The 20028-nt window shown below is 43.2% G+C and overlaps 1 protein-coding gene across 2 annotated transcripts in view; it reads right to left on the reverse strand.

Moving 5' to 3' along the window:
- Nucleotides 1–2028: 2028 nt before the first annotated feature.
- map3k5 (mitogen-activated protein kinase kinase kinase 5) overlaps nucleotides 2029–20028 on the reverse strand; it is a 39760-nt gene continuing 21760 nt past the window's right edge. Inside the window, exons 7-30 of one of the 2 annotated variants that reach the window (XM_029114590.2) lie at nucleotides 19731–19901; nucleotides 18867–18979; nucleotides 17918–18077; nucleotides 17569–17719; nucleotides 17233–17340; nucleotides 17015–17067; nucleotides 16309–16404; nucleotides 15916–15997; nucleotides 15205–15338; nucleotides 13822–13949; nucleotides 13530–13666; nucleotides 12905–13010; nucleotides 11093–11250; nucleotides 9143–9305; nucleotides 8901–8921; nucleotides 8163–8340; nucleotides 7594–7762; nucleotides 7121–7312; nucleotides 6209–6314; nucleotides 5544–5787; nucleotides 5173–5285; nucleotides 4652–4758; nucleotides 4302–4378; nucleotides 2029–4206 (exon numbers count right to left, since the gene is read on the reverse strand). In XM_029114590.2, the coding sequence (XP_028970423.1) occupies nucleotides 4146–4206; nucleotides 4302–4378; nucleotides 4652–4758; nucleotides 5173–5285; nucleotides 5544–5787; nucleotides 6209–6314; nucleotides 7121–7312; nucleotides 7594–7762; nucleotides 8163–8340; nucleotides 8901–8921; nucleotides 9143–9305; nucleotides 11093–11250; nucleotides 12905–13010; nucleotides 13530–13666; nucleotides 13822–13949; nucleotides 15205–15338; nucleotides 15916–15997; nucleotides 16309–16404; nucleotides 17015–17067; nucleotides 17233–17340; nucleotides 17569–17719; nucleotides 17918–18077; nucleotides 18867–18979; nucleotides 19731–19901 (3028 nt within the window). In that variant the 3' untranslated portion in view covers nucleotides 2029–4145. Of the gene's footprint in view, nucleotides 4207–4301; nucleotides 4379–4651; nucleotides 4759–5172; nucleotides 5286–5543; nucleotides 5788–6208; nucleotides 6315–7120; nucleotides 7313–7593; nucleotides 7763–8162; nucleotides 8341–8900; nucleotides 8922–9142; nucleotides 9321–11092; nucleotides 11251–12904; nucleotides 13011–13529; nucleotides 13667–13821; nucleotides 13950–15204; nucleotides 15339–15915; nucleotides 15998–16308; nucleotides 16405–17014; nucleotides 17068–17232; nucleotides 17341–17568; nucleotides 17720–17917; nucleotides 18078–18866; nucleotides 18980–19730; nucleotides 19902–20028 lie in introns of both variants that reach the window. The other variant, XM_010882906.4, reaches the window with a different exon arrangement.

The raw sequence follows: 20028 nt of genomic DNA on the forward strand, positions 1-20028 counted from the left end.
CTACACATTAGGGAAGTATTTCAAACATTACAATTTCAATTGCTTTCTCAGCATGAGACTGAGACACATCATTTTGATGCTAGATTATTTCCTGCACACCTATTAGTTTTCCCAATATATTAATATCTTTTTTTAATATGTAAATTCAATAGCTCCCTGATTACTTTACCTAAATGTTTCAAATTGTATAATCTTCAGAGGGATGGCTCACACATTGAACAGACTTTGAATATTTCATAATTTGATTCACATTTTTTTATGGATGTATTTGTCAAAATAATTCAGTAGCTAAATTCAATAGCTCAAATGACCTTGAGTTCTCAATCTAACTTAAAATAAAACTTAACTAAAACTTAAATAAACACGTTAAGACTTTCAAAAAATGCAGCAATGTTATTTTGTTATAAATAGTGAGATTCTTTTTTTAAAGGTCTATATTTAGTTTTTCTTTCCATTTGAGAATATTGGATGAAAAGCAGGCATGGAGAATCTTGGAAACAAAGTAGGTGGATGAAAGGGATGCTGCATTTGCTATAATAATTCTAACAAAGCTCAAATAAATGCTAAGAGTTTATCTGCATTTAATCACATATAATAATCAAAAGATCAGATTAATATTTGGGGAAAACTAAAAGGTGTGCAACACTCTGCCCTATTTAGGGAATAATGTAGCATAAAAATCATGTGTTTCAGTCTCATGTTGAGAAAGCTATTGAATTTTTGAATATTCAAATGCTTCCTTAAAATTGTGCAGGTGCTTAACTGGGAAACCAAAGGCTGTGCAATGTGTGAGCCATCCCTCTGAAAATTAAAACAGTGCTTTGAAGCATCTAGGTCATGTAATCAGGGAGCTATTGAAATGACAAGCAATTTTGTTATATATGTGTATTTAAACATAAATCGTGATCCATATTTTGGGGAAACTAAAGGATGTGCAACATTCTGCCCTATGTAGGGAATAATATAGCATGAATATGATGTCTCAGTCTCATGCAGAGAAAGCTATTGACATGTATAATTTTAAAGTTCTTAAAATTGTGTATGTGCTTAACTGTGAAACCAAAGGCTGTGTAATGCGTGAGCCTTCCCTCTGAAGATTATACGAGTGATTTGAAGTGTCTAGATCGTGTGATCAGGGAGCTATTGAAGTTCTAAACTATACATTACGTTTTAATGTGTTCATAACAAATATATCCATATATATATTATCCATAAAAAAAGTTTAGCAGTCTATAAAAAGCAGCCCATTTCCATTTCTTCCTGAACAGGTTTACGTTGGTTTGACGTTTTCTGGTGATGTTGTCAGAGTTGTTGAGATTTGAAAATGTTGACGATGCAATTTGTTGACGTTCCCTTGCGACGTTCGTTGTTTATGTGCAGACGGACTACAATATTGCCATAAAGATCTCCTGCCGTTTGGAAACTCCTGTCGGAATCGAGAAAACGAGGCCTGTGCAGTGTGGTCCAACCTTTTTCTTTCATGACGTGACTAACCCGAGGCCTGTAGCTTCAACTGTTTGCGAGCTATTGAGCTTTCAATGTCTGAATATCTGTCAAATATCGAACGTAAAACTACCTTTTCCACGGTAGTTTGAATGCTGTAATGTGTGTGTGCGTGTGGCCAATTTCAAGTGTGTTTTCCCAATGACTGCAAAGGGTTTCATTATTGAACAAAGTCTGTAATGTACAAAACACTGTGTAGTGTTTTGCAAAATGTGTGTTGCAGAATTGATTACCAAGTGCAAAGCTGAGTGTTCATACCTTTGGTCCCTTTCTGTAAGACAAGCTTGCAAAAAATGTAGGGTTTTCATGCTTTGGTCCGAGCATTCACTTGTAGTGTGTTTTTTGCAAATTAGGTGGTCCATCCCTGCTGAGGTTCTGTTAAGGGCTGAGTCTCCCTTTGAAGTCATTAAACTACCACATTTGTTTACTTAGATTGGGAAAATGTTTGGGAAGATATTTGTTTGGGATTTATTTGTTTGGGAAGACATTCTTTTAATTAAGTAGTGGAAATAATAAGCATTATTTCAAATTACACTTTATTTCACAGTTATGTTAGGACACATGTTTGTGTTACACAACAATATGTTATTGCACAAATAATGTCACCAATCTATCTTGAATATTAAAAAACAGACACGTTTGAACCAAACTTAATTTGTAATTTCTGACAGAAATACTTTAAATAAAAAAAATGAAAGCTTGGTGGTATATGAAAACAAGTTCAGTTATGGTTTTCATTTAAACATATACATTGGATTTACTGTAAATTATTTGCACGTTTAATATCATACAAATGAAGGCAGGCTAAATAAAACTCAATTAATTCTGCAAATATACAACAAAATACATCTTCCATAGAGTAAAATATTAATTGATTTGTCTGTTTTGTCCTATCAAATATTATACAAAATGTGACAAAGTATAATGCATAGATTACATCATACATTTTCCCCCATAGCCAGTATCAATAATATGTATATATTTGCCAACACAAAGGTGCATTACACATTTTGAACGGATATTTAGCTGTAAATGCTTTCACTGAAAAATAGTAAATTACTGCAAATAAAATTGTAATTATATACAGAATCACACATAAAATGCCTAACATAAGTGATTTTAAAACACAGAAACAGCTTTTAAGTTACACGCTACAAAGTTTCATAGCCTTCCAAGACAGTTAAATGATAAGGTACAAAAGGCAGGCAGGCAGTGGAGGCCTTGAGAATAGATTAGACCCATAAAAACACATTTAAATAGTGACGTGATATGAAGACACCAACAACACAATATTGTTAATCAAGATAATGTACAGCAACTAAAGCACATCAGTTAACATTTAATTTTGTGTCTCAGGCTTGGTTTAGAAAATGGTCAGTTTCATGTCTTGTAAACAAATGTCAAGGAGTGATTTCTACAACAAATTAACATTTAAAGGTTAAACAAATATCCATACATATATATAGGTAACCTTCAACTGTTTGCCCTGTGAATCTTGTAGCACCAGCTAAAAATGTGTAATTTCTTACAGTTAAACGTGATAAACCCTAGTGGCGCTTTGTTGCTTTTACATACAAAAGTAACCCAATTAGAAAATTGTAATTTCCCCCAAAACATTTCCATGACCAAACAAGGTCATTAATGCACAGAGAGACTTGTAGAACTCGCCTGTCAGTCCTCTATTCATGATGAACTACACTGGAACGGTCCCCTATAAGGACAGAGGCTTCATCTAATAAATAGCACAACCAGATGAAAAGTGCAGTGGTGAGAAGTGAAGGGATTACTAAATTGTTGCCACTGTTGTGCTGAAGGTCCTAGGCCCTTCATTAACTGCAAGTACATATCTCGTACACCGAGTCTAGGATTTGCTTGCGCAAACATTTTGAGATTCATCCAATGATTCATTGGAATTATTAAAATGTTGTACGTAACATATACATGTTTTTTTGTGAATTTGTGTTACAATCTCTAGGAAAATATTCTGCATTCATCTTTAATGGTAAAAAAGACTTTGCTCTATGCTTTGGAACTGGGACAGGAAAGTTTCTAAAACAAAGCACAATGTCAGATTTGATTACAAAAACAAAATAAAAATTCCCCACATTCCTGTAGAGGTGTGGTAAGAAAGTTGTAATCTTTTGCATTGCCTAAAAAAATATATAGCTAAATAGCTAGTGGGAATCACTGGCCACGTATTCGGCAAAACTAACTTACCTTAATTTTTATATAGACTACCGCTTTATTTAACATTTTGAGCATGGTCATCAAGCATGGTTTGTGGGCTATGGAATGAGCAATGGATAAACGGTAGCCTTACATTTGTTGTGGAAACAGGAATAAACTAGTCACGTCAAAAAGGAGACCTCTCGTGCAAAATGATTATAAATAAGGCCAATAATATACTTAAATAATTACATTAGTCTACATGCTGCTATGGGATCTTCTCACCAAAGTCAAATGCATGATCCACATTTCGACCTATGTTTCCCATTATTTTAAATGGATGTTCATCAAACAGGAAAGTGTGCTTACCTACACGCAAACATTACATGAAATCTTAGGCCAAAACCTAGTGGTTGATCAACTGTATTGCGAGTATATCTTGTTTTTCTACTGTACTGGCTCCGTATCAGGGTTGCTCACGCTGGTTTCTGTCGATAATCTGTGATAGCCTTCCATAGTTTACACAGGATCCCACCTCTGAGTAGAAAAACAGCACAAAGGCAAAGTTATCACAACATGCTGGTACTTGACATGGCTGGGTATCTGTCAGTGTCGTCGAGAAAACACTTCACCTTAATCTCAAACTCTTCAAGTCATCTCTCGTCACGTAGTGGAGAAGGTCATCCAATGTGTAATCTTCACTTGAGATCTACAAAAAATGGAAGAGGAATCGTGGGTGAAGACATTGGTAGCCAAAACAGATGTTGCACGTGGCCAGTAGATGGTGCTCAACTGTGTATCTCTCTTACGTCAACAATCAATCAACCACCTCTTGGTTCACCCAGGCACTTAGTTATACTAGCTTTACCACAGTGCACACAGTTTCCTATGGTATAGGGGGACAGGATTACAGAGGTGGCTGTGGTTCACATCAAGCAACCTTTTAAAAGACAGATGTGGCTAGACGCGCCTCGGAACCTACCGTCTCGATGGTGTCATCGTCCGCTCCTTGCAGTCTCAGCCACTTGATCATCCCTTCATCTCTCCCGGCGGACTTGCCCCTCTGGCTCACCGACCAAGTAGGCACATCTGTCACATACAAACACACCGGTCCAGCTATTAACATTAACCATGCATTTTAACCGTATGATCAGTGATATTAGAAATATAACTGCACTGAACCAAAAAGTTAGAAAGGAAAGTTTATGAGTGAGGAACAGAAGCGTTCAATTTGCAGTGGTCTCTTAATTTGAACCCTTCTGTTCCTCACTCAAAACCTTCCGTGTCAACTTTTTTATAAAGGAAAGAAAAAGGTGCAGTGGTCTCTTAATTTTCTCCGGAGCTGTATATTGCCTGTATTCACCAGTCTAGGTCTGGGGCTCAAACCTTGACTGTGCTGGACAGCTTGGCGCTAGGAAAGCTCACCGTGGACCTGCGTGATACCTGGGAGATGTCTCCCGATGTCGGTAAATATTTCCATGAGTCATTTAAAATGGCGCTCACCACTGGGCTCTGAGCGCATCCTTAGTAATTTGATCTCCTGTTCCCGCTCATCCAGGACCTGCTGGAGGATGGCCTGATACTCTCTTTCCCTCTCCAACAACTGTTCCAATAGCCTGGGGTGACAAAAGGGTGAAACGGATGGGATGACATCTTCCAACTACACATGGCCACTGCAGGGCATTCTCCACTGTCTACAGCCCATTCAACATAACAGAATTCCCACTGGTAAGGAACCAATGTGAAGGTACATGCAGAATTACTGATTGATCACACTTGAGGTGTTAAGTACCAAAGGCTGTTCACGATTTGTAAATAAATCTGTCACTGTTTCTGACAATCGTTGTCATGGTTATGACCGAACAGCGACCCACCTGTTGGTTTCCAGCTTCATCCTGCCCATTTCCATGGTAACCGAGCGCTGGGCCTTATGGGACTCATGTGAAACAGTGGAACTGAGCGTGCTCACGCCCGAGGTGACAACAGTGTCGTCATGGACAGCATTGGGCGGGTCTCTGCTTTGGTGGGCGGAGTTATCCTCAGGGTCCACATCATCGTCAACGTTATCCTGATCGGCCAGGTCGCTCTCTGAGGCTAGACTGAAGTGGGGCCTTAGCTCTGGGTCAAGACACATGACACATCATTACAATGTTTTAGCAATGCTAAGCCTACAGACACTGAACAGGAAACATGAAACACCGATGGCAAAATCACAAGCCTCTGTGAACTAAGATCATCTTTTAAATGCAACTGCCATAATAACATATTACATGTCAGACATTAAGCAGATGCTCTTATTAGTTGTGACTAACGGTTACTGCATAAATCTGAAATTAGGACCATCACACAACAGTAGTATGAGGTAAATACGATCCATGCACGTCCTATGCTTGTTAAACACCTTGTTCTGTACACTACTTCTACTACATATCTGTATCCAGGCTTCGATAAAATCTCTGCTATTGTCTCTGTTCCGACATGTTAGTTTGGGGCTTTGTTCAAAGTCACACTGGTAGGTTTTGTTTTAAACTACTATTACCTGGCACCAGGATGGTGATGGCTGTCTGAACAGCTTTACGGATGATATTGTCCAGGGCAAACATCCAGTGGGGTTTGATGTTGTGGTTTCTTAGTACTTTGTTAACCTACAGACACAGGGGACCGTCACACACAATCCATTACTAGACAGCTGATCCACACACATACTATCAACACGCATCAATCCATGTGTATGCACGTATCGCACGTGGTCCGATTCGTGGGAAGGAGAGCAGCCCACATGCCAGAGGTTCTCTGTTTACATTGCGTGGTGGTTACCCAGTAATCTGAGATATCCTGTTACGTAATTAGATTAGCTTCTATGGAAACCGCATTCCGACCCATTTAAAAAAAAGACAGACAAGCATTTATAAAAAATCCAGTAGAAATTCCAGTTTGACAAACCAGTTTGTGTCGTGCATTGATAGTTAGTTGTGGCGGATGGTGTACCAAACATAGACCCCAACTGGTTTTGAATGTGTCCACTAGGAGGCGTCAGAGCTTTTGACACAGACCGTTACATAATCCTTCCCACAAAATAAATAGGCAGCCACAGACTAGTGTTGTTTTATTTGCACAACTATATCTGCGAAGCACAGAACAGTCAGCTTATTTACACAGCATACAACTAAACAGACCTCCCCTTTATTTCTCTTTTCTTAAACGTTGAATGTGTTTCAAAGTCAATTGTCTTATTTGTTCAGACAATTGCGGTTTGGTGTGACAGTTCAGCTGTGAACAGTTCATGATGACCCCCTGAATCATTCTTCGATGTCTCTAAAGCCTGCAGCCTATACAAGACTATCTGAATTCCATGTTTGCATTGGATAAATAAACAAATGATGGATATTTTAATTATTATTACATGACGCTTTCAGCGAGACCTTCTAATAGGCGAAAAATGGCCACTTACTGCATCCTGGAATCCAAAAAGCACCACCTGTAGTTGGCTGATAGCTGTGCTGTCAAAGTCTAGCTCCAGTTTAAGTTGAGAGAGGGTGCTGGCTATGATCTTCCTGTCCGCCATACGCACAAAGTCCCCCAGACTGATCACCAGGGTGGAGATATGCTGAGGTCTCAACTTAGTGTCCGATGTCTCCGAACCCTGCACATACAGGGAAGAAGATGATGAGAGGATTGCAGGCGATACGTTTTTTTTAAACCCTGAGACAGCCATCCGGCCCTTTAGCCTGGTCTTGTACCTGGAGACTGTACGACACACCTAGTGCTCCCATTAGATAGCTTTGCGAGGGTCCAAATATGTTTGTCGCTAACTAAAATAAAACATTTTCTAGCCTCCTCTGCTCTGGTACTGGTTCAGCTAGTTCTGTTCGTGCTCTCTCGCCAACTCCCGAAGTCCTAGTTTTCGCGAAGGCGCCGACTGACCTGTTTCAGGGCCTCCATGAGGTTGGCCACCACCTTGTCTCGGTCCTCAGTCAGGATGCGGTGCAGAGTGGCCCGTCTCTCGCTGTCTTTCCTCAGCATGAAGAAGCCAGTGTCCTTCTCATCTGGAGACGGAGGAGCACTGTGATCCTCAAAGTTCTCCACTGGGATGCTGTTGAGGAGCACAGGTTGGACTGGACGTCTCAGTGAAAGTGTTTTGAGGACATATCCATAATAATATGTGACCTTCTTTGGCAACCGTTGTTATAAACTAAGCTTTGTACAGAATTTAGGCCTGATCTTGGGATAAGACATTCAACATTATCTGTTACCTCTGGATTTTGGAAGGGTGTCAGTGTTTCTATAACTTACCATAACAAGATTTAGTTATTAGTTTACTCAAGATTTTTGTTCTTCCAGCACTGTTCATTGACAGATTAATTGAAATGGTGGAGGTACAGCATAAGTATGTTTTTGAGATCCCAAACAAAGTGAGTAAAAGCCCAAATAAAGAATTTTTTTTTGCTTCATTGTCCACATAAATATATTGCGCTGACAGCCTCTTGTCTTACCTAAGGAACAAGGAGCGGGTCCCTTTGACTTCCCGATCGCTGTAACACTTGGTGCTGGGCTTGAAGATGAAGGGGTTGGTGTTGAGGTCGTTTTCAGGGGAGACGGAGCCGTACTCGCTGCTGCTGCTGGTGTCCTCCACCACCACTGGCACCGGCAGGGAGATGCTGCGCAGGTACTCTGGAGGTTCCCAGAGACGTCACACAGGCAGTCACATGGCTGGCACACGGCAGTCACACGGCTGGCACACGGCTGGCACACGGCAGGCACACGGCAGACACACGGCAGACACACGGCAGTCACACGGCAGTCACACGGCAGGCACACGGCAGGCACACGGCAGGCACACGGCAGTCACATGGCTGGCACACGGCAGGCACACGGCAGACACACGGCAGGCACAAGGCAGGCACACGGCAGTCACATGGCTGGCACACGGCAGGCACACGGCAGACACACGGCAGTCACACGGCAGGCACACGGCAGGCACATGGCTGGCACACGGCAGACACACGGCATGCACAAGGCAGGCACACGGCTGACACACGGCAGGCACACGGCAGGCACACGGCAGGCACACGGCAGGCACACTGAGACCATCAGAGCTTCCTGGTTCTTTTACATTACAGTACCATGAGAATGTATCAACACCACAATTGGTTTATCCTAATGTGGACTGGTTTAGACTCACTGAACTGAAATAGGACGAACTGCACGGACGGACATTCAAATTAACTCACCTGAACCAGCTGGTGTAAGAGCTGTGAAGAAAAACACAGACTTTTTTTCATTCAATTGTTGTTCAATGACCAATTGGGCAGAAACCACATGAAACAGATACAAAAACTACCTAAAAGTATCTGGTTTACAATTGTCTTTCGGTTGATATAACCCTATTTCTGTCTTTCTATTGACGTAACCCTATATCTATATTCTAACTAACTACTGCAATCACTGATCTGTGAAGCATTGTGCTAGCTACCTGCGAAGTTGCTCTTGGCTCTCTTTCTGCGGCTGGTGACAGTAAGGAACTCATCAGTAAGGAGGTGCAGTGCGGTTGCTCTCTGGTCGGGGTCGGGCTCAAAGCAGCGGAGGATGAAGGCCTTGGCTTCCACGGACATGGAGTCTGGAATCTCAGGGTGGATCTTGAACATACCAACCTGCAGTCAAAACACAGTCAACTGGGCTCTAACCTGCCACTGCGACCAAGCCACAGTTGTAAGGTCTTTAATACGCATTTTGTCATTGAAATTAAAGGCATCGTTTCATTGAGAAGAAATACGCAACAATTACCATGAATGCGGTCCCTCCCCCGCAGGGCGATATTTCAGTTGAAAGACTATCACTGTAACGCTGAACCTCCTAGATAGAATCCCAAGTCAAGTGACCTATACAAGTCACGTAAGACCTACGGGCCTAAACCTGTAGCTACAACCAAGATTATGAAAGATCACATCACATGCACCTCAGGCAAGTTAGGTACTTGTTTGTTTGTGATGAGTCAACTGACCTGTTGTAACCCATAGCACTGTGGCATGGTAACACTATGCAGACATGCTAACGCCATCACAGCGCGGGAGGTCAAGTTAACAGCAAAGGACAAACGGGGAAACGCCAGGCTAGGAGTTTGCCTGAAGTTCCTCTAGACATTCCAACCACGGCTCGGGAACTTAGGCTTGAGATTGGGAATGTGACGGCCCTCCCAGTGAAGACATTCCAAGAGAATGAATGTCAGGAGAGTTCATATGAGAATCGTTGCCGAATGCCTTCACTGTGATAGAACAGCAAGCGTGAGAAAGTGCTGCACAAGCTTCCCAATGCTAGTCGCTTATGTAAGCCATTACAGAGAATCAATACAGTGTTAGCAAAAAAATAAAAATACCTTGACCAGTTATGAGATAAACTAACAGGATGAGACAGAGAGGTGGTAGCATCTGCTGTATAACAAGGACTGCCCTAATCTGCCACAGATCAGTGGTTTAAAAGCACCGTGAAAGGTTTGTGATAACACAGAAATGCACGGCGAGTTTCTGATACTGTGATTCCATTAGAATGCATAGACATTTTTGTGGCGCTGGCCTCCATTCAACATGATCTCTGTTTGTGTTGCTCAGACCACCCAGTTGGATCATATCTAAAAGGACATTTCAGATCGCCTACATATATCCAGTCTCTGTGATATTTCCAATTCAAACGGAAACAAGTGGAAAAGCTTGAGGAGGGCTCATCAGTGAAACAGACACTCAAAACAACACATTAGGAATAGGCTGTGCTGCGCATTCCATCTCTGAGTACTGTGTCTGATCTTCTAGTTGAATAAGCATGAAATCCAATCACTTGACAATTTGTTGGCACAAACACTGGCACTTGGTGGTAGCTACTAAGCACAAAAGATAACTTTGAGGTTTTTATTTAAATCCCTGTTTGTAGTTTTCGTGTTCAAACACAGTCAGTCACATGCAATGCTTGGCATACTACCGTCTCTGCTCCAGTTTCTAAAAGAGGTACCTGATTAGAATAACGCAATTGGATAAAATAAAATGTTGGAATTTTCCAAACAAACAAAAAATGGTGATCCTTAAGGTAGGGATATTGATTTGGTAATCCAATCAGACGTTTAATCAGGACTCAGTGCCATTAGGTTTCATTAGGGATGTTATGATTCCGAAAATCTGGATTATCTTGATTGCACAGAGAAGGAATTAAACAATACAGATCACTCTGATCCAGGACAGACGTTACAACATCAGAGACATATGTCTTGATCTATGTAATGGTAGCGATCCCCCCCCCCCCAATCTGACTTCACCACAGAGAGATGCAAGTCCGCCAAACCACATATCACCACGACTCGTTATTCAACGCCCAATCATTCAGGCAGCGCTGCTCTGCTCGCTGGAAAGCTAACTTAACATGACCTTTGAACTCTGACCTTAAACATTGCAGCCTGTGGTTCCCCTAGCTCGTAAAAGGGTGGTTTCCCAGTGGCCATCTCAATGATGGTGCAGCCTAGGGACCAGATGTCTGCCGGCTTCCCGTAACCTCGAGGGCCTTTATCTATGATCTCCGGGGCCATGTACTGTAGTGTTCCTGCAAAACAACAACAGACAGACAGACATGCAGCAATTCATACAATTGTCAAAGCTACTAGTCACGATTTGTAAAATCTGCATATCTGGGCTGGAAAAAAGTTTAGAGGTTTAAATCGTATCAGGGCTGTTTTAAGTTTAGAGGTTTAATTTTGCACAAGCAGAATTTTACAATGCACTAAACATTCGGTATTGCTGCCTAATCAAAACAGTACCTATAGTAACTCTGGATCAAATTAGTCTTTTTGGGGTGTAATTATAGCCTACGGCAAGTGGTGCTCTAATAGAACTTTTAATAAGTCAGCTATTTGCCATGATGAAACAGGGACACACACAAAGGCTGACAACTTAAATGGTAGAAACTGGGAGCGGCCTACTAGTAAGCTAAAAGCAGCTTCAAGAAACTCGGCAGAAGTAGTCACACCAGCAGCAAGTCGGACAACTTTTGCCGTTACCAGGAAATGCCGGAATTGCAAAACTGACATTTGCCTTTGTTATTGCTAATTATGTAGATGCTATTACAATTCCACTTCTACAGGTGGATCTGGTTTGGTGGGAAGGGGCTTGTTACATGATTGTTTGTTGCCTTTCATTCGTTTCTGCATTTTAATTTATAATTTAGAACTAAAAGTAGAATTACGCCAATGCCTATTTTTATGTATTTTAGTGTGTCTCTTTTACAGTTGAGCTGTGTATTGCAACAATAAAATACCACAGACAAATACAGAGCTATAAATCACATTAAGAAAAGCAATCACAGTGAATAAATAAAACTTTATTTAAACAAAGATTTGGCACCAGGACATCCAACTTAAGGAAACTCTGCAAAACATTCCATATGTGTGTGTGTGTGTGTGTGTGTGGGGGGGGGGGGGGGGGGGGGGGGGGGGGGGGGGGGGGGGGGGGGGGGGGGGGGGGGGTGGGGGGTGGCATTGCAGACAAAATAGATTTTCCATAACTATAAGCAAGCTTCTGACATATCTAGGACCAGCCAGTCTTGAGAGTGAGTGTTTGATAACTGCAGATTAGCCAGTTTGTTTTTGAGGTCATAATGGAAGTTTCTGCAGCACAGTCCTATACACAAACTGGAGTGGAAAATGAATTAACTTTGATCGCACGGCTGTTCTAAGCATCAAGGAGTTGACCAGTAAGGCATATGTTTGATAATGTTTATGCCCACAATGCAGCACACTTTGAAACCCATGAACAATGTTGGTCAATGTGTTGACAGAAGTGATCCTTTCGGTGAGCCCCACTGACTGACCTGGATGGTTCATGATGAAAAGGAAGAGTATCTCTAAGCACCAATCGGCATTCAGACAACTTCAACAAAACTCTCAAGCCATTGGCTGCCTTGGTGGCATATCCCTGGCACCCAGACCTGAGCCTAAACTCTTGCCAAACCACTGTGAAAATCAACCGCACAACAATTTGGACCTACACAGTACCATTTACACAGGATGAGCTAAAACAAGATCAATCCTCAAGCGCTCAACAAAAAAACTTTTTTTTGTCGATTATACCTCAGCACAGCTGAAGCTACTGAAAATAGAGAGTGAGATCAACGTGTGGGTTGAGGGTCCAGCCATGCTTACACATCCTCCTGTCCATCAAGGCATTTTACCATGCAGGCAGGCGGGCAGACCCGTACATACCAGTGAAGGTCTCAGTGCAGGGGTTAATCCCAGCCAGCCGTTTAGAGGTGCCGAAGTCGGATATCTTCAGAACTCCGCTATATGTGTTTATAAGCACATTGTCACCCTGTGGATATAAAGAGAGCAAATGGAATGAGAAAATACCTTTAAAGTGTTAGCGCCCCCCCCCCCTTACTCAATCCACAGACTGTAATGACAGCCTATTAATCTAAGGCATTTCCTCTAAGCCAATCAGCTGTAGGCTGTACACGTGGGCTGAGTTCATTACATGGCGGAGGGAGTCATCAGAGGCCCATAGAGGATAGCGGCCGTTGACATGAACGCCTGCTCAGATCATTTTATGAGACCATATTGTTAAATGGGGCAGCGTGTAGAGGCCTGTGAGACGAACATGTGGCCAGAGTTTTATTATGACAGACTGAGTCAGAGTACGTGTCGTCAACCTTCCTGTGTGACGATAAGTCATCACACCAGAACCAGCATTTCTCATAAATCAATGCAGCTCTTTAACGCTGAAATTAACGTTGCCTTCGTAATGGCCAGGGCTATACTGCAAAATGGCAATGGCCAAGCATAGGCTTTGCAAAAGAGTGTCAGTAGATGGGGGACGACGACGAGGCTTCACCTTGATGTCTCTGTGAGCGATCTGGTTGTCATGGAGGTATTTGAGTCCCTCCAAGATCTGTCTGGTATAAAAGCCAATGGTGGGCTCATTATTCTGCAGAGGGCCCCATTTAGACCTCAGCAGAGCAGACAGGCTTCCTGGAGGCAAGACACAAAGAATACATGCACTCTAAGCAGTGTACTTGATCAAACAGGCAGGATAATATTACATAACTCACAACAGGTGTGTTTTTACTGTCTCTAGGTCTAGTGGAGTTCTGCTAGTTCTAATCCTGTACATACAGCCCTCTCACCTCCAGGAACCTGCTCCATGAAGATCTTGATAAAACCATTCTCGCTGATGGAGCCCAGGTACTGCACAATGTTCTTGTGTTTCAGGTGTTTGTGAAGTGCAATCTCCTCATGGAGGGGCTGAGAATACCTATGAGAGAATAGATTGAACACCCACTGTTAGCAGTGTTCTGAGCAATGAAAGGATGCACTCTCTTTTTCTCTCAGTCTCTCTCAGATAAAAGACCAGGGCACTCTGTATATAAGACAGCCATTTGCACTGTAGCTCTGTTCTTGGAAAGTAACAGTAGAAGTAACAGTAAAAAGTAAAAGCTTTCAGTAACCCATCAGAAGATCTGAGAGATGTCAAGTGTCTCAGTCTCAGTCCACGAACCTATGGTAGTAATCAAGTACAACTAGAGAGAAGCCCCGCATACCTACTTGTACAGAAACTCCAACTACCACTTACCCCTGCACATCGAATGGGTACTGCTACTTCCTGTTTATAACCAAGCCATTGGAATTCTTTACTGTTATTTGTTTTACATTGTGTACATTCTATTGTAATTTAATTTACCCGTCTGTTTTTTTTCTCTCTTATTCATCCCTTTCTCTTGCTAGTTTGAAATGTTTCACATTTAACACATGTTGCATACAAAGAACGTGACAAATACACTTGTATTTTATTTAAGGACCCATACCAGCTAACTATGAGATGTCACTTTACCGCACTCTTCTAGAGAACTGTTCACAACTTGCATAGTGCACACCAAAAATAACAACGAAATACATTCTTACGTAATTACACGGTTGGCTATTCAAGTGAACCAGACACCTATTGGATTTCATTTTCGCTATCCTGAGAGGATGCTTCGGAGTTGCTTCTAAATTATTAATAACAGTTGCTGACACTTCGGAGTTACCTCATGAGTGCCCCCTAATGACTTATGATTTGATTAGTGGAACCATACACAACAGGATACTTGCTCTACAGGCCCATAATTAGCTAGCAGAAGGCAGACCAGAGACTAGGCTTGAAGGCAGTGACACAAAAGTCAAGCCAGTGGAGTGTTTGCTACACAAATTGCTAGGTGACATCCCTCCCCTGTATTAACACCTTGCAGTCTAAAGAATGGATACACCGAATGAGCACACAGCTAACACAGCGGATGATTCCAATGAGCTCCCTGGCGCTGAAATGGTCACTTGAGAATCCAATTTGGTTGTTGTGCCCTGAATTACCACTTTATGCGAGGACCTAAAAAAAACAGTACGTGTCATGGATGCAAATGACATCAAATTCTGTGAACTGTATGCAGCCTTCACGTGTTTCTGATCTGACGGTAACTGCATGAGCAAACGGCAGGCTTTGAGGACTGGAGGTAGGGCCTTTAACGTTCACTTACCTGCTGTCTCTCTCTGGTATCTCCTTGATGGCCAGCCTAACCTGGTTGCTAAGGTCGCGGCCAGCGTACACCACTCCAAATGTACCTTTTCCCAGAACCACCCTCTCCCCGTGCTCGTTATACTCATAGTCGTACTGAGGAGTCAAGCACAGGAAATGTTGGTACATTTTAACTTCAAGGAGCATCACAGTCTATGGACATAGGTACATCCTAAAACAGCTATGCTATGCAGTCTGAGTTGTCTATATGTAATAAGACCGAAACAAAGGGAAACGTGAGCTGTACAGGGCGTGGTGCCTTTCCGACAATGTTCTAGAACCAGTTGGGACATCTGATTTGGGCCATTCTTTTGTGGGACAGAAAAGAGGGTGTGTCAAGGCTTTGTGTAATTGTTTACAGGCAAAATTGCTGAATAAAGGGCCAGGTGCTTCACCTACAATACACCCACTGATTTCCTACATTTTTTCTCTGCAAAACACACATGGACAGCGCCACTCGCTTTCACGCTGTAGAAAGTTGGCGCTGTCCATTTCAATGCTTCACCTGCTTGCGTCTTGTTTAACAGTTAAAAAACTTCTTAAAATCTAAGACAAATTGCTGTTGAATTCACCCAAAACCTCTTGCTGTACAGTAGGCAATTCCTGGTTGAGACAGAAATACAATAATCAGACTGAACAGGAACAAAAGGACTGTCCGTCTCCCCTCTTTCACCTCTAGGGCCTCAGAGTCACACTCTCCCTCTTCCGGACCTTTCCATGTTTCCTCGGCGATGCTGTTGACCAGATCACAGAATCTGCAACACAGAGCACAGTTATATCAGGGCAGACCCACACACTGGTTTGAATACCTAACTTACGCCCACACTAACACCAAATCTGCTTAATACCAAATATATGACAGAGGCGTCAGCAGAATAACAGGGTCAATCCCCTTCGCACACTGTCAAGTGTTAAAACGGGAGAAAACCCAATGACACCGGCACTCCCTGAATAACACTGTACAGCTAATGACATTGGTTGGCTTTGCCAGGTCTCTTTGAGAGTTGCTTAAGTTTAGTCGCAGCCTTGGAGAGCTGGATCACAGAGTGGCAGAGGAGCAACAGACCTTTTGCAGTGCATCTCCGTGCAGAAGTAGATCTGGAAGTCCTCTGAGTTGTGTAGCACGTACAGGAAGGCACTGCGCTCGTCGAACTTGGAAATACTTTGGGAGAAGAGTTTTCAGTTAGAGACAACACAGGCCTGGACCGGCTGTCAGGGCCTGAACCATTCCAGTAGAATCTCAATGTGTATTTTAACCAGGGCTTGGGGGGGTTCTACTACCAAATGCCCTTCATCATTCAAACACACAATACAAGTGGCCGTAAATCTGAAATGAACCGATACACGTACACGATAATTATATATATATATATTGGAGTCTCTGACAAAAAGCCAGTTAACCAAGACCAGTGCCTGAGCGGAGTGGCTGTTTCTAGCCTACAATTGCACACTGCTGCGACAGAGGAAACTGCCATTGTCTCCTGGAGCACTGGAGGGTGAGTGGGAACCAAGAAACACACGTTCCCTAGCAACATCTCACAGAGGCCCTCTAAAGTGGGAGATCAGTCAGCCTGTCTGTCTGCTGCTGAATTCCTGTGTGTGTGTGTGTGTGTGTGTGTTGGGGGGGAGGGGGGGTGGAGAGGCATGAAGGGACCTCTGACTAATACTGCCTTGGGAGCTAGACTGCCATATTATCATATTTGATGTTGCTGGCATGAGGCACAAAGGAGGAAAGCGGTGGCCATACATTACAATGCGTGCATGTCACTAACCTGACACCCCTTACTGACAAGGCACTGAAGTTCCACTCATGGACTCCCCTTTGCTGTTTGAGAGAGCAGAAAAAAACTCTAAACAATGCGCTGATGACTGACACTTCAAAACATAACTGCTCATCAAAATGTCAGACCGAAGAGGCCAGCCGATGTCTGAACAGGCAGGCTTGCACTCCCGGTTTGTGAAAAGACACTTCCTGTGGCCTGAGACTCGCCTTGTCGTCAGGGGCAACGTGCCAGATGGAAACGGTGTTCTCCTCCGCGTCGTTGTTTATCGACAGGTACGAGGGCTGATACACTTTAGTGGGCTCCAATATCAGCACCTGGAAGAAATGACAACCGTTGCGACATCAAGACTATTTATAGCGAGAGGAGGTAGAAACAACACGAACTGCCTAAGAAAAAAATCCATCCGTTCTGTGTATGTATATCTATCTGTTCTGTGTATGTATATCTATCTGTCTAGGTCAAATCTATAGAGTGAAAAATTACAGGAAAGTGTGGAAACACAGAGCCTGGAGCAGATTGGTTTCCCCACCAGGGTTACGTACAGGAAAGCGGACAGACGACACGTCTTTCTTTGTGGCCTCAACCAGGAAGTCCATCCAGAAGTCCACCAGTTCCTGCTTGGGCGGCTGCTCCACAGAGGGCTTTTTGAAGTGCTGGTAAATCAGTATAGTCTCCACGAGAGAGCGCAAATACCTGGGGCGCAGTCAACACACACGTTAGTTGAAATTACATGCAACAGCCCACTGGCTGGGGGGGGATATGTTGGAATGTGTAAATCTTGACCATCAAAGGAAATAGGCCACTGAATGACTAAGGGTTAGATAGATTTTATTAGGTTTTCTTTGGGTTGAGATTTATATGTAACACAAAGCAAAACCAGCACACTCTCACCAGACGGGAGCCTTGAGTTTGAAGAGTTTCTCAGAGGCCTGTATGACTCTGGTGTTGTCACAGGCCAGAATGCTAGCTCCCAGGAAGAAACCCACATCCCAGTAGCTCTGCAGCTTGTCCAGGCTACCTTTCTTCCCAAGCAGGCTGCTCAGCTTCACTCCTGATGACGACAAAAAGGTCTGGTCGGGATTTATCACAATAACACCCAAGATACAAAATTCACGCTTAAATGATCCCAGAGGCTTATCGGGACATAACTTTGGCTATGTACCTAATACATAATATTGTTTGACCATTGCTTGGAAACTTGTGCCTTATGTCAGCTATTTCACCTGATATTTAGCTTGGAGAAGCCTCAATGAACACTTTGGATTAGTCTCAATGTGCAATGTAAGTTGTTATTGTGCTGCTAAATGGTGGAGGACACTGGTGCGTGGTTGTTTTGGTTTCGCCGCCATGCTCACGGGACATGCCGCCACACGTCACGCTAAGGAGGGGGACGAGCTGGGAGGGAGCCTAGGTCTGATTCCACGGTTGTTCACATTCCTGAGCTACCTTAGGTTTCACAGGAAACCCTGTCAACTGAGAGCGGGCGCCAGAAAGCCCTGAACATACTTGCATAAAGCATGAAACGTAAAACGGCGTACGTCACTGGGAACGTTAAACCGAATGTTTCCCATTAACCCCCTGCAGTAGAGCCGCGGGTCTCCTGTTCACACTGGAACCTCTTTTCATGGGATGCCTTGTTATCACTACGAACATTTCTTCATAAGCAGGCAGTTTGTGTGAATGTTCGAACTCTCATCTGAGCAAATATTGATTTCGGGCTTCACGGCAGTAGGTACAAAGAGAAGCTTACTTGTTGATCCGATGTATTATGGGGGCCCACTAGGCAGCTCAAGGCTGAACATTAGATATCAAGGAGAATAAAGTGTTAGGCAATACACACCAACTTTACGGAGCTCGAAGGAGGCGTCAAACTGGTGTCCCGCTGCCAGGAGCAGTACGGCGTAGTTGATACCAGAGTGTAACGTTGGCTCGGATTCAAACCCCTTCTTAAACCTGAGAGGAAGGACATGGAAGGAGACTTACAATCGGCAACTAGCACCGCTCATTCTTTTCATCTGACTGCATGTGCCGACAGTAATTGCTAAGAGCTTTAGAGCTTTGTCTCTCCCTCCCTGGCTTCATGGGTCCTCCCTCTAAATCGCCAAGCAACTGATTCATATCATTTCATAATCATCCCTTGTCATGTTTATGTGTGTGTAGAGACATACATGGATATTTTTCTAATTTTTTTCTCCTATACTTCTATCTGCCTTTAGAGAATTGAGCCGGTAAGAAAATATTTCACTGTAGTTCTACACATGAGTAAAATGTGATTTAATTTGACACACAAAGCGTTCAAAACAATTGCAACCATATTGAGCCGGGCACACAGATAAACCGTTTGCTACACAAAGCTTGGCGCTCACAGACAGAAACCCTCATTTACTTAATGAGCAGTCTGTTCCACTGAGGGAATGAATATGAATACCACCAGAAGGCTCTTCAAAGATGTTTGGGTCTGGGTTGTAACACAGACAGCCCAAATGAACAAGACTTTAACGAGAAAGCCATGTTTAATTGTCCTGACGCATGACAAGGAAGGCTGCAATTAAAAAACACATCATCAGTGGTATCTGTCACAGCCTGAAGGTTCTCAGCTCCAAGTCTGAGATGGGGGAGGACTTCTCGACTTCTCTAACTACTGAGGAGGGAGAGCGGATGGAGAGGTTAGAAAAAGGCTCCCCGCGGTCTTTGTGTCTCTCACCAGGCTGTGCCCTGATCCCTACTCGCTTTGTCAGTGAAGTGGGACTCCAGGAACATGTCCTTGTAGATGCGCCCCACCATGCAGTAGATGTCTGAGGCCACCTGTTCGTCAGACTCCACCAGAGGAAGCATTATGTCCAGTGCCTTCTGACGGTCCCCAGGAAGGTTTCTCCTGAATAAGGCAGAGGGAAGCACCAGTGGTCACAGACAGCCAACGGTTGACTCCCAGACATCAGGTACAGTATCAGACCCCCTTAGGCACTGTGCCACTTTCAAGACAATTTGTAACTAGGAAATGT

This window comes from Esox lucius, chromosome 18 (assembly GCF_011004845.1).
Source record: "Esox lucius isolate fEsoLuc1 chromosome 18, fEsoLuc1.pri, whole genome shotgun sequence".
NCBI classification, from domain to species: Eukaryota; Metazoa; Chordata; class Actinopteri; order Esociformes; family Esocidae; genus Esox; species Esox lucius.